Source organism: Ornithorhynchus anatinus, chromosome 7, assembly GCF_004115215.2.
Source record: "Ornithorhynchus anatinus isolate Pmale09 chromosome 7, mOrnAna1.pri.v4, whole genome shotgun sequence".
NCBI classification, from domain to species: domain Eukaryota; kingdom Metazoa; phylum Chordata; class Mammalia; order Monotremata; family Ornithorhynchidae; genus Ornithorhynchus; species Ornithorhynchus anatinus.
Genome location: NC_041734.1, coordinates 83,157,517 through 83,171,187, shown reverse-complemented (window position 1 = coordinate 83,171,187; position 13,671 = coordinate 83,157,517). Strand labels below are relative to the sequence as shown.

General features: G+C 49.1%; 1 protein-coding gene across 7 annotated transcripts in view; it reads left to right on the top strand.

Annotated features, from left to right (window-relative positions):
* GULP1 (GULP PTB domain containing engulfment adaptor 1) overlaps positions 1-13,671 on the top strand; it is a 103,017-nt gene that overhangs the window by 42,003 nt on the left and 47,343 nt on the right. For 5 of the 7 annotated variants that reach the window (XM_029069051.2, XM_029069049.2, XM_029069055.2 and 2 more), the window contains exon 4: positions 8,750-8,821. The exons of the other annotated variants lie outside the window; for them this stretch is intronic. In XM_029069051.2, the coding sequence (XP_028924884.1) occupies positions 8,750-8,821 (72 nt within the window). The remainder of the gene's footprint in view (positions 1-8,749; positions 8,822-13,671) is intronic. 7 annotated transcript variants of the gene reach the window in all.

Below are 13,671 nucleotides of genomic sequence, written 5' to 3'. Positions count from 1 at the left end.
CACTCAGTAAATACAATAGACTGACTGATTGTTGGAATTCTGCTCCTGCCTGTCTTTCCTTCAAGGGAACACTGACCCAGTGATAGTAAAGTGTGTTCAGGCCAATTTGTTGGGCCCAGATTGGCTGGTCTTCCCAAGCCCACAAAGTGAGCTCAATGCATCGACAGAAACCCTGCAAGCTCAGTCAATAGTATTTACTGAGAACCTGTAAATCAATCAGTCAATCAATTAATGGTATTTATTTAACACTTACTGCATTCAGAGACCCGTACTGAGCACTGGGGAGAGGACAGTAGATTGTGTTGGTATGATCCCTGCCCTCAAGAAGCTTATGGTCTACTATGTGCAGATCACTGTACAGAGCCCTTGGGAGAAAACAGTAGAGCCAGTAGGCAGTCAGTCAGTCAGCCCTTGGAAGAGTGCAACAGAGTCAGGACACACGATTCCTGCTCTCAAGGAGCTGACAGTCTAACCATGTGCAGAGCACTTGTCTGAGCATTTGGGAAAGGACAATAGATTGGTGAACACAATCACTCCCTCAGTGAACTGACAATCTAATGTGATCAGAGCACTGGACTGAGCATTTGGAAGAAGACAATAGAGTCAGTGTACATGATACCTGCCCTCAAGGAGCTTACAGTCCAGGAATCTGCAAGGAAAGTCTCCAAATGGACGGCTTCCACAGGCAGTGCTTAAGCATTGCCATGGATTGGTTGGCAGATCAATCAATCGGTTCATCACTGGTATTTATTGAGCACTTACTGTGTGGAGAGCACTGTAATAAGAGCTTGGGAGAGTACCACATTACAGAGTTGCTAGATATGTTCTCTGCCCACACTGATTGATTGACAGGTTGGCCATATTTTGGGTCCGGCCAGCCTGGCTCTGTCCCCAGCATCCGGTCACTGGAGATGGTGGGAGCCTTGGTCAGTTTGGGTACCACCATGAGGAGCAGCAGCTGCCCCTCCAGACCCAACCACCCTGCCTCCACCTTGGTCAAAGTGGGTGAGGTCAGGGTGGAGGGCAGTGGGGGCCGGGCGGGCGCCAGGCTGGGGCCAGGAACTCCAGCTCCAGGTGTGCCCTCACCTCCTTACCTGCCTCTGGGGCTCTCCAGAGCTGGCAGATTTGGGGTCAAGGGCAAGTCCATCAATGAGAAGCAGTTTGGCCCAGTGGTTAGAGCACGGGCCTGGGAGTCAAAAGGACCTGGGTTCTAATCCCAACTCCGCCACTTGTCTGCTGTATGACCTTGGGAAAGATGCTTCATTTCTCTATGCCTCAGTTCCCTCATCTATAAAATGGGGATTAAGACTCTGAGTCCTGTGTGGGACAGAGACTGTGTCCAGTCCGATTTGCTCGCATCCACCCCAGTCCTCAGTACAGTGCCTGACACATAGTAAGCGCTTAACAAATATCACAATTATTATTATTATGAACACCTCCACACACCAACAATGCCTGCCTCAGGCCATTCGGGAGCTTTGAATGGATAAATGCCTTACTGGCCCCATGGGTTTGAGGCTGCCAGTGGAGGGAAGAAGGAGGCAGGGGTGCTGGCCACCCCTAGGAAGGGCAATCAATCCCTTTACTATAAACCTAGTCATCCAGCAACTCGGGCTTTCAAAATGAAGGTCCTTTTATCTATTGGTAAGAAGAGCAGTGTGCAAACTAGAGCAGCCTAGCGTGCTGCACCTGGACAGACGGGGAAATGTGGAGGCAACGAGGAGACAGAAGCACAAACAACCCATGGCAATGGGATGTGTTACTAGCAGTGTGGCTGGAGCCAGGAATGGGCAAAGGCCTTTCATCTGGGCCAGACTGTCTGTCCTCTGTCAGCCGACCCTTGGGGTCTCTCCAGGCATTTCAGGGCCAAAGGGCAATGAGTTCCGTTGCCTCAGGTGATGCTCAGCATTGTTGCGGAATAAACGATTCTCCAAGATTCCTCAGGGGCCCAGACCCACACCGCCCGTATCTTCTCAGTGGTCTCTCGAGGCATCTGCCAATCTCGAGGCTGATCCCAGGGCTCCCATGAAAGGCTGAACTCTTGAGGAGGAGACGGCCTTGCCATCGAGCGGCTGGTTCTGCTTGGGAATTGCTCAGAGATGGAATCTGGGAAGGGATTTGAGGATGAGGCGGTGATGAGCAAGCTAATGAGCTTCCCCTATGGAAATTACAAACCTGAGCCAAAGTCCTTGGAGGAGGAAAGTTATATCGGAAGCTTTACTTGTAGCAGACACTGATAGCCGCCAACAAGCCCAGCAGCTGATTGCAGGAAAATGGGTTTTGTAAGCCTGTTTTCCTTCTTTGGATTATATAACCACATGATGTTGTTAAGCACTGATTAGTCAGCATTGTGTGCAGAGCACTCTTCTGAGCACCTACCCTACGCAGTTCTCTGTGTTGAGTTTCACTGTATGCTGAGAGCTATTCTAGGTATCTGCGGTTTGCAGAGTGCTGTACTGTGTGTCTACTGTATGCAAATCACTGTGCTGGATGCCTCCTGTGCCCTTAACACATATATTTTTGTTTCAACCTGTCCCGTCATGCATAGATGTAGATCTTGGGTTGGATTTTCATTTGTATACTTGATTACTTTTTCTGTTACTTACTTCTTATATTATAACTAGTTTTTGTCTGTCTTGTCCTTCACCTTGTGACTTTGCTGAGGGAAAGGACTGTGTATCTTGTTTCTTCTGGACTCATGTAAATGTTTAGTCCAGTGGTTCGCACTCAGTAGGCATCCTACTGGTTGGACTGACGCCTTGAGTGCCTCTTAAGGGCAGAGTGCTGTGTGGGTCACCTGTGAGAGTCAGAGAGCTGGCTTGGGAGTCAGAGGACCTCACTTCTAATCCCAGCTCCAACACTTGCCTGCTCTGTGACCTTGAGCAAGTCACTTAACTTCGATTAGACTGTAAGCCCGTCAGTGGGCAGGGACTGTCTCTATCTGTTGTCGATTTGTACATTCCAAGCGCTTAGTACAGTGCTCTGCACATAGTAAGCGCTCAATAAATACTATTGAATGAACTTCTCTGTCTCAGTTACCTCATCTTTGGAATGGGGATTAAGCCTGTGAGCCCCATATGGGACATGGATTGTGTCCACCCTGATGAGCTTGAATCTGCCCTAGCACTAAGTACAGTGTCTGGCAATAATGCTTAGCAAATGCCATATTCAAAAAAAATAGTCCTCATCCTCAAGGGTTACCACTCTGATGGGGGAGACAGAAGGCACAAACTGACAGATGTTTCCCAGTGAATAGAAATAGAAGTAAATGATCGGCACAAGTGAATAAATGAAATCTACATAAATGAACAGCTCAATCCATGAGAGCCAAGGTGGCCATTGAAATAGATATGATCTGAAAGATGGGAGGGGATCAGGGAAGGCCGCCTAGAGGAGAAAACTTTTCAGGAGGCTTTGAAGATGGCTCAGGTCTGCTGGATCTGAGTGGGGAGGAGGTCCCAGCTACGGGGGAGTTCTGACTAGGGGCGACCCAGCCAGAGGAGACTGCGGGAGGGTGTCTTGGCTAAGGGCAACCATGGGAAGGAGTCCCAGATGGGGTAACTCTGGGAGAGAGTGGTGGGAAGCAGGAGAGAGGAGAACGAGGGGCAGTTAGACACTCAGTCCCCATAGTAAAGGATTTGTTCAGATTTGAGGGGTTTTTAGGTTTTAAGCTTGTCGGAGAAGGAACGCTTTCTCTCCTATAAGTTTCGTTGTAGATTAACTCTATCAGAGCCCTGGCCATCCATGTTTCCCCTGGTCTCAGTGATTCATCCCCTCGTGGACAGACAGCTGTCGGGAGAAGTTAGAGACTCTGGTGAGCTGTGGCCTACGTGTTTCTGCTAGGGCTCGCAGCACTATTATCAAACTTCTTGCCCAGTCGACCAAAGGCCTCCACTGTCTCTGTTCTCCGGACCGGCCGGGTGGCTTTGACGGTCAGTATTTGTCAGAGACGGGACAGCGTTCGGAGATTCAGAGTTATGCCTCTGAACCATTTAGTTCTGGCTTTCGTGAACTTTGGTTTGGGCCTTTTTAAAACAGGGAGGTAGAAACTAGGCCGGGAATTTAATTCTTGTAGCAAAGCTAGGGTCTTTGAGAGGAAATGTTAACGAAAGGGCACCAATCTCCTGTCCAACACCACCCTCTGCTGGGAGAAAACACAAGTTGCTGTCATGTATGTTCCTTTCTGACTTCCTCTCCTCATTGGTGGCTCAGCTGCTTTTATTGGAGAGCACGTTTGGGCAATAACTTCACATCTAGAGTGAGGGTGAAAACAGTCGACCCGAGTGTGGGCAGGAGGATAAGCAGTGAGCCATGGCAAACTTCACTCCAATCCTTGTCACCTGCCTGGCTCTCACCCTACTCCAAATTCTAGTCTCGCCTCTGCTAGACCATTGCCTCCGCCCCCTCCCTGGTCTCCCAACCTCCAGCCTCTCCCCGCTCCTCTCTAGACTCCACCTCTGCTCCCTCCTGGATCAACATTTGGCCCACATCTCTTCTCTCTGCCAAACCCTTCACTGACTCCCTGGGTCTCTCTTCCCCATCAGCTTCAAGGCCCTCCACAAGCCGGTACCGCCGTATCTGCGGGCCCACTTCTCCCGCTGTCCCCCAGCTCGCCCTCTCTGCTCCTCCCAAGCCAGTTTTTGAGCCATTCCTCACTTTCGACTCTCCCGCCTTCATCCGTTCCCCCTCGCTGTTCCCAGCCTGTAACTCCCTCCTTCCCCTCGTCAGACGGACCCTGGATCTCCCCACATCCAAAGCCTTCCTAGACTCCCAACTCCTCCGACCATCACAGATGCCATTGCTGCTCCTATTTCTACGACTATTACTGCTACTATTACTAATGCTAATACTTCTACTACTCCGATTGCTACTACCGCTGCTAGTATTGAAGCAGCGTGGCTCAGTGGAAGGAGCCCGGGCTTGGGAGTCAGCGGTCGTGGGTTCTAATCCCTGCTCCGCCACCTGTCAGCTGTGTGACCTTGGGCAAGTCACTTAACTTCTCTGGGCCTCAGTGACCTCACCTGTAAAATGGGGATGAAGACAGTGAGCGCCACATGGGACAACCTGATGACCTTGTATCCTCCCCAGTGCTTAGAACAGTGCTCGGCACATAGTAAGTGCATAACAAATACCAACATTATTGTATTATTACTGCTGTGACTATTGTTAGTTACTGCTACTGTTAGTTACTGCTAGTACTGTTAGTACGAGAAGCAGCGTGGCTCAGTAGAAGGAGCCCAGTCTTGGGAGTCAGAGGTCTAGGGTCCTAATCCCCGCTCTGCCACTTGTCTGCTGTGTGACCTTGGGCAAGTCACTGCACTTCTCTGTGCCTCAGTTATCTCATCTGTAAAAATGGGGATTAAAAAATGTGAGCCTTATGTGGGACTGATTACCTTGTATCTACCCCAGTGCTTAGAACAGTGCTCTGCACATAGTAAGCGCTTAACAAATACCATAATTATTATTATTATTATTGTTACTGCTGGTACTGTTACAGCGTGGCTCAGTGGAAAGAGCCCGGGTTTAGGAGTCAGAGGTAATGGTTCTTAATCCCAGCTCCGCCACCTGTCAGCCGTGTGACTTTGGGCAAGTCACTTGACTTCTCGGTGCCTCAGTTACCTCATCTGTAAAATGGGGATTAAGACTGAGCCTCACGTGGGACAACCTGATCACCCTGTATCTACCCAGCACTTAGAACAGTGCTCTGCACATAATAAACGCTTAACAAATACCAACACTGTTGTTATTATTATTATTGGGAAAGTCACTTCATAGAGCACAGGCATGGGAATCAGAAGGTCATGGGTTCAAATCCCCGCTCCGCCGCTTGTCAGCTGTGTGACCTTGGGCCAGTCACTTAACTTCTCTGGGTCTCAGTGACCTCACCTGTAAAATGAGGATCAAGACGGTGAGCCTCACGTGGGACAACCTGATAACCGTGTATCCTCCCCAGTGCTTAGAACAGTGCTCGGCATATAGTAACTGCTTAACAAATACCAACATTATTATTATTACTGTTACTACTACTGCCATTATTTAGGCTATTACTTCTACTACTATTGCTATTGCTACTCTTACTGCTACTGTGAAGGAACATGGTGTATGGATAGAGTGCCGGTCTGGGAGTTAGAAAGTCATGGGGTCTAGTCCCAACTCCGCTACTTGTCTGCTGTGTAACCTTGGGCAAATCACTTCACTTCCCTCAGAGAAGTAGCGTGGCTTAGTGGAAAGAGCACAGGTTTGGGAGTCAGAGGTCATGGGTTCTAATCCTGGCTCTGCCACCTGTCACCTGGGTGACTTTGGGCAAGTCACTTAACTTCTCCTGGCCTCAGTTACCTCCCTCAGTTACCTCTTCTGTAAAATGGGGATTGACTGTGAGCCCCATGTGGGACAACCTGATTACCTTGCCTCTACCCCAGCACTTAAAACAGTGCTTGGCACAGAGTAAGCACTTAAATACCATTATTATTATTAATATCATTATTATTATTCTCTGTGTTTCAGTTTCCTCATCTGTAAAATGGGGGTTGAGACTGTGAGCCCCCCTTGGGACAGGGACTGGGTAAAACCTGATTTACTTGTATTCACCCCAGCACTTAGTAATAATAATAATAATAATGTTGGCATTTGTTAAGCGCTTACTATGTGCAGAGCATTGTTCTAAGTGCTGGGTAGATAGAGGGTAATCAGGTTGTCCCACGTGAGGCTCACAGTCTTAATCTCCGTTTTACAGATGAGGTCACTGAGGCACAGAGAAGTTAAGTGCTTGCCCACAGTCACACAGCTGACAAGTGGCAGAGCCGGGATTCAGTGGAAAGAGACGGGCTTAGGAGTCAGGTTGTGGGTTCTAATTATTATTATTATTATGACCTCTGACTCCCAAGCCCGTGCTCTTTCCACTGAGCCAAGCTGCTTCTCTACGGTGCCTGACACATAGTATATGCTTAACAAATACCATTATTATTATTATTTTAACTTTTGCTACCACTGCTACTATTTCTTTTGCTACTACCTCTACTGCTTTTGCTGCTACTGCCACTATTACTGCTGCTGCTACTATTTTTACTATTACTGCTATTATTATTATTGCTACTTTTACTACTGGTCCTCCTCCTCCTACTGCTATTACTTCCACTGCAGCTGCCTTCAGGCAGTTTCTGTATCTGGGGACATAGTGGTTGAAGCTCTGGAAACCCCTTGTTCCCAGAAGCCTCCATACGCTTGCTGATTTCCGATGCTTCAGTGCTGCAGAGAAAATCGGGTCTCCAGAATGAAGTGGGCTGGAGCGTTGTGTGGTTTGAGGCTGCTGGATCTAGTGCATCCGGTCCAACTCTCCTCCTACCCGCCTGCCTATCCTTTGACCCGTCCATCTGTCGGACTGAAAGCACCCCTGCAGCCGGAGTGTGATGAGGCATCAACACCTACATTAGAGACAACAGCCTGATTCCTGGCTGAGGACTTGGCACAATCCAGGTGGTGGGAGACGGTGGTGAAGGAGGACAGGGGTGGGATCAGATAAAGACTAGGCAGGACAGAAAGATGTGGATGTGCGTAGGGTCTCAGACATGGCCTGTGGCCGTCGATGTAGCCGGCCCAGGCAATCGGCAGAGTCCTGGCCGAGTTGGGGTGGATGGAGATGTCCATGGGCTTCCCACTCCCTGAAGCTTCAGAGTCTGGGAAACAAGTCCCAGGCCTCAGAGACACGTGCAGCACCAGGACACCCCTCTGGACACTCCCAAGCCCAAGGGCAGCTCTGCTATCTGATGTTGATCTCTCCCTCCGGGGTGAGGTCAACCATTCGACAGCAGTCGGCCAGTGTCCCAGGGACCTGTGTCTGGAGGCCTCCATGGCCCTTGTCTGCATTCCATGTGATCCAACTCTTTGGGTCCTTTAGATACTGGGGTTAGGAGATGGGGTCTGAGCTCTAGCCCCAACTCTGCCTCTGGCTAGCTATGTGACCTCAGAAAGCTCATTTAACTTCTCCGGACCTCAGGCTCCTTATCTGTAAAATGGGAAGGACTCCAGCCTCCAGGAGGAGTTATGCAGGTACAATGCAGTGAGCAGCAATAAAGCGCCTGAGAAAGATGGTAGGGCCGGGCACACCTAAGAAGCCAGATAAACCATATGCCAGCCCTCCTCAGGCCTGACCAATTTCTTTTTGAAGGCGAGAGCCCCCTCCTAGGATATGAGGCTCGGACACTCGGTGCGGTGGTTCTGGGTGTTCATTCCTGCTCCCACCACTGAACACATCTGGTTTCAAAGGGGCCAAAAAACATTTATTGATTTGTGTGAGCATCAGACAGGAATGACCCCTCTGCCCCTTTGGAGTGCCTAGCCCGTGACAACGTATCGTGCCTCCCGGGGTGGGCAGCTGGGCATTGTGAACTGCTGGGACCTTCCCTGCATGCATGTCCTGAGGATGCCTCCGCCCATTGATGCCAATGACAAGGGTTGGGCTCTTGATGTTTCAGCTGGGAATCTAGAGGGCAGGGGCAGGGCCGGGTTTCCATCAGAGGGTGGGCTTGGGGCTGGTAGCCAGTCATCCATGATAGCCGCCCTCCCACCTGCATGCCCCAACCACTTGCATGCTCTCCCCCATCCCCCCGAACCTCGATTCCGATGAAAGACCTGCAATACTATGATGCCTCCTCATCCTGCAGACCCTGGTCTGGCACAGGTGGGTGACCCGCTGGTGGACATGGGGGACCGGTCTCCCTGGGTTCCAGGTCTCAACTCTGTCCCTTTTCAGTTTCTTGGCAGCACCGAGGTGGACCAGCCCAAAGGCACCGAAGTGGTGAAAGATGCTGTCCGCAAACTAAAGGTAGGGAACTGTTGTCTCTGGGCCCTTCAGCTCTAGGCTCAACATGTCTCTCCACGGGGGCTGGCTTGGGGTCAAACCCCAAACCGGACTCCAACCTGACCCCAAATCAGGTCTCTCTCTGGATTTATTGTGATTATGTTGTCTTGTTTTTGTCCATCTGTCTCCCCCGATTAGACTGTGAGCCCGTCATTGGGCAGGGATTGTCTCTATCTGTTGCTGAATTGTACTATGTGCTCTGCACATAGTAAGCGCTCAATAAATACTATTGAATGAATGAATGAATGGACCCTCCCTTGACTCCTTCCCCGGCCAGTGGTCAGCCCACGCTCCACTCCCTCTCGGGAAAGAATGAATCTGGTCGAGGGCCAGGCGCCAGGGGTTGGGTGGTCAGTTAAAAAGTCTCCTTAGCTGAGCAGCCCTCCAATTTGGAGTTGCCCTTCACCAGAGCTGAGTCTCTTTGAGTTTCTCAGGGCCACTGTTGGGACTGGGCCACCCTAATGTCCAGGCCTGATTTCCATCCCTCCCAGAGTCAATTCCCCTTTCCTTCCCCAAGTGGTCAGTCCGGGGTGTGCGAGAATGACTCAGTAACAGAGGCTCCTGGCCAGAAAGAGGTAGTCACTCAAATAAGGGAGACACAGATCTGTGTGCCAGATGGATCGGTGGGACTTCACAGGGATGGCAGGTCTAGATGGGGTGCTAGATCTAGACAGGTAGAGAGGGTCTAGATAGGGTGGTGGGTCTCTGACTTCCCCATTACTGTAGATGCCACCACCATCCTTCCTGTCTCACAAGCCCATAACCTTGGCATTATCATGATTCCTCTCTGTCATTCAACCCACATATTCAGTCCATCACTAGATCCTCTTAGTCCCACCTTCATTCAATAGCATTTACTGAGCGCTTACTATGTGCAGAGCACTGTACTAAGCACCTGGAATGTACAATTCGGCAACAGAGAGAGACAATCTGTGCTCAAAGATGGGCTCACAGTCTAAGCTATTGTTTTTGTCTGTCTGTCTCCCCCGATTAGACATGTAAGCCCGTCAATGGGCAGGGATTGTCTCTATCTGTTGCTGAATTGTACATTCCAAGCGCTTAGTACAGTGCTCTGCATATAGTAAGCGCTCAATAAATACTATTGAATGAATGAATAAATGGGAGAGACAGACAGCAAAGCGAAACAGAACAAAACAAAACAAAAACAGGACAACATCATCAAGATAAATAGAATCAAGGAGATATACACCTTATTAATAAAATAAAGAGGGTAATAAATAATATATACAAATGAGCACAATGCTTAGGGGAGGGGAAGTGGGGAAGAGCAGAGGGTGGGGCAGTTCACAACATAGCTAAAACCCTGCCTTTTTCTCTCTATCCAAACAGCTACCAGATTAATACAATCACCCATCCTATCCTTCCTGGATTACTGCATTAGCCCCCTTGCTGACCACCCAGCCTCTGTCTCTCCCCACTCCAGTCCATACTTCACCCTACTGCCCAGATCATTTTTCTACAAAAACAATCAGGACATGTCACCCCACTCCTCAAAAAACTCCAGTGGTTACCCATCCATCTCTGCCTCAAACAAAACCTTCTCACCATTGGCTGTGTGACTGTGGGCGAGTCACTTCACTTCTCGGTGCCTCAGTTCCCTCATCTGTAAAAGGGGGATGAAGACTGTGAGCCCCACGTGGGACGACCTGATTCCCCTATGTCTACCCCAGCGCTTAGAACAGTGCTCGGCACATAGGAAGCGCTTAACAAATACCAACATTATTATTATTATTATTATTGGCTTTAAAGCAGTTAACACCTTACCCCCTCCTATCTCACCTTACTTCTCTCCTACAATCCATCTTGCACAGTTCACTCCTCTATTGCTAACCTTCTCATTGTGCCTCAATCTCACCTGTCTCACCACCGACCCTAGCCCACATCCCGCTTCTGACCTGGAACACCCTCCCTCCTCAAATCCAGCAGAAAATTACTCTCCCCCTCTTCACAGCCTTATTGAAGGCACATTTCCTTCAAGAGGCCTTCCCAGTCTAAGCCCCACCTTTCCTCATCTCTCACTCCCTTCTGTGTCTCCCTGACTTTTTCTCTTCCTCGGGCGCAGCCCCATAGCACTAATGTACACCTCTGTAATTTGTACTGATGTCTGTCTCGCCCCCCCCCCCCCCCAGACTATAAGCACCTCTAGACTGTAAGCTCGTTGTAGACAGGGAACATGCCTATTTATTGTTGTATTGTACTTTCCCAAGTGCTTAGTGTAGTGGTCTGAATACAATAAGTGCTCAATAAGTATGATTGAATGAATGAATAGTTGGGGTAATGGGTCTAGTTGGGAGGGTGGATCTATATAGGGTGGTGGATGTAGATGGGGGTAATGGGTTTAGTTGGGGCAGTGGATCTAAATGGGGGTGATGGGTCTGAACAGGGGAGGTGGGCCCACATGGGGGCTGATGAGAGGGAGCAGAGGGCAGTGGGGAAGACTGGGGGAGTTGCACAGGGGAGCATGAGGAAGTGTGGGAGAGCTGGGAGGGAACAGAGGGCAAGGGGAGGAGCTGGGAGGGATCAGAGGACTGAGGAAGGAGCTGGGAGGGAGCAGAAGGGAGGGAAGTGGCTGGGTGGGAGCAGAGGACTGTGGTGAGTGGGCCTGGGAGGGAGCAGAGGGCAATTTGGAGGAGCAGAGGGGAGTGGGAAGGGCCTTGGAGGCAATTCTCCCCCGGCCTGAACTGACCGTCTGCTCAGGAGAAGAGAGAGCATCCCTAGAGGGAACAGTTAGCAGTAAATGAAAAGCCTTTTTCCATTTCCTTCCCTAACCAAGATCCTGCTGACGGCAGAATTCCAACTTGATCCAGCTGCCTCTCAACATTGAATTCCTTGCAACCGGATAGATTCCCGGGCTCTCAGAATGAGCAAAAATAAAAATACATAGTTTTTCTTTTGTTCTCTCAAACCTTAATCAACAGAGAAAACACCGTTGAAAAGTATTAAATGATGAGGAAAATAGGGGTTGATGGGGTTTTAGAGTAATAGAGTAGAATAATTATTGAACTGAAATGCATAATAAATAATTTGTGCTCTTCCATGCTGCTCCGTGTCATCATGAATAAAAGGAACCGTGTGTTAGAGAGAGGAAAGGAAACTTTAAATACAGACAGACGTTAAAGGGCATTTAAATTATACACGGCTGTCACAGATGGTAGTGCATTTGGGAAGGGGTGACCATTATTTATTTATCACCAAAGGGTTTCACATGGTTTCTCGCTCCCCTCCCTTTTTCTAAGTGCCCCTTCCCAAGGCCTCCCACCCCACTACCTAGGAAGCTCGGGATATGATTTTTTTCAGCGTTCATGCTATTAACCCAGTTTCTTCTCACATTCCCCTGTTAAGTTTCCTGAGCACTTCCACTGCCCAAGTGGATCTAAGTCAATCAATTCCTCACTAGAACTCATTTCCTTTCTGAATCGAATGCTCCACAGGGCGTTCAGTGGCTTTCCATCAGCCCGGTCTTCTACAGGGCTCGGCACCTTATAAATGTTTACAAGTGCCACAGTTATTATAATTATAATTATTATTATTATTATTATTAATCATTATTCATCCTCTACTGAGTGCCCTGCCCTGCCCTGCCCTAAGCAACTGGAAGAGCTCAATGCAGGTATGTCCCCTGCCCTCAAGGATCTTACACTGTAGTCAGCTAGATGACAGTCTTGTATGCTGTTGACCTCATCTGCCTTTGCTAGGAGAAGCCAAGCACATTGATCACCATTGAGGAGCCAACGGAAAGGGCAGTGTCAGTCAGTCACATTGTCGTTCTCTTCTGGTGCCATAGGAAATGCTCTCTCCAACTCTCACACCCTTTCCCTGAGAAGTGCTCTGAGTCCTATCAGCGGGTAGGTTTCAGAGGCAAAAAAACATGAACACAAGGAAGCAAAATGGGGGTAATTTGGGGGGGTGGGTATTTATTAGAGTGCTTACTATGTGTCAAGTACTGTTCCAAGCAGCTGGGGTAGATACAGGTTAAACTGGCCAGACCCAGTGCCTGTCCCACAAGGGGCTCCCAGTCTAAGCAGGAGGGAGAACAGGTATTGAATCACAATTTGGCATTTGAGGAAAATGGGGCACACAGAAGTTAAGTGACTTTCCCAAGGTCAAACAGCAGGCAAACTGCAGAACTGGAATTAGAACCCAGGTCCTCTGACTTCCAGACCTTTTGTTTTTAAGTGGCATTTGTTAAGTGCTTACTATGAGCCAAGCACTGTGCTAAGTGCTGAGGTTGATACAAGCTAATCAAGTTGGACCCAATTCATGTCATTCATTCATTCATTCATTCATTCATTCATTAGTATTTATTGAGCGCGAACTATGTGCAGAACACTGTACTAAGCGCTTGGAATGTACAAATCGGCAACAGATAGAGACAGTCCCTGCCCTTTGACGGGCTTACAATCTAATAGGGGGAGTCCCACATGGGAATCAGCCCCACATGGGGGCTCACAGATGAGGGAACTGAAGCACTGGAGTAGATACAAGATAATCAGGTTGGACATAGTCTATGTCCCATGTGGAGCTCACATATTTAATCCCCATTTTACAGCACAGAGAATTTAAGTGACTTGCCCAAGTTCACACAGCAGGCAAGTGGTGGAGTCGGGAACCCAGGTCTCCTGGCTTCCAGGCCCGGGATTTAGCCATCAGGCCACACTGCTTCCTTGTGGCTGGTATGCGAATAGGGTTTGTTAAGCAGGGAGCTAAAATGGGTTAACCTGGGTTGGAGAACATCCTTCAGATAGGGTCTCTGAGGACCCAGGCCTGAAATTTTTAAAACTAGGAGTAAATTC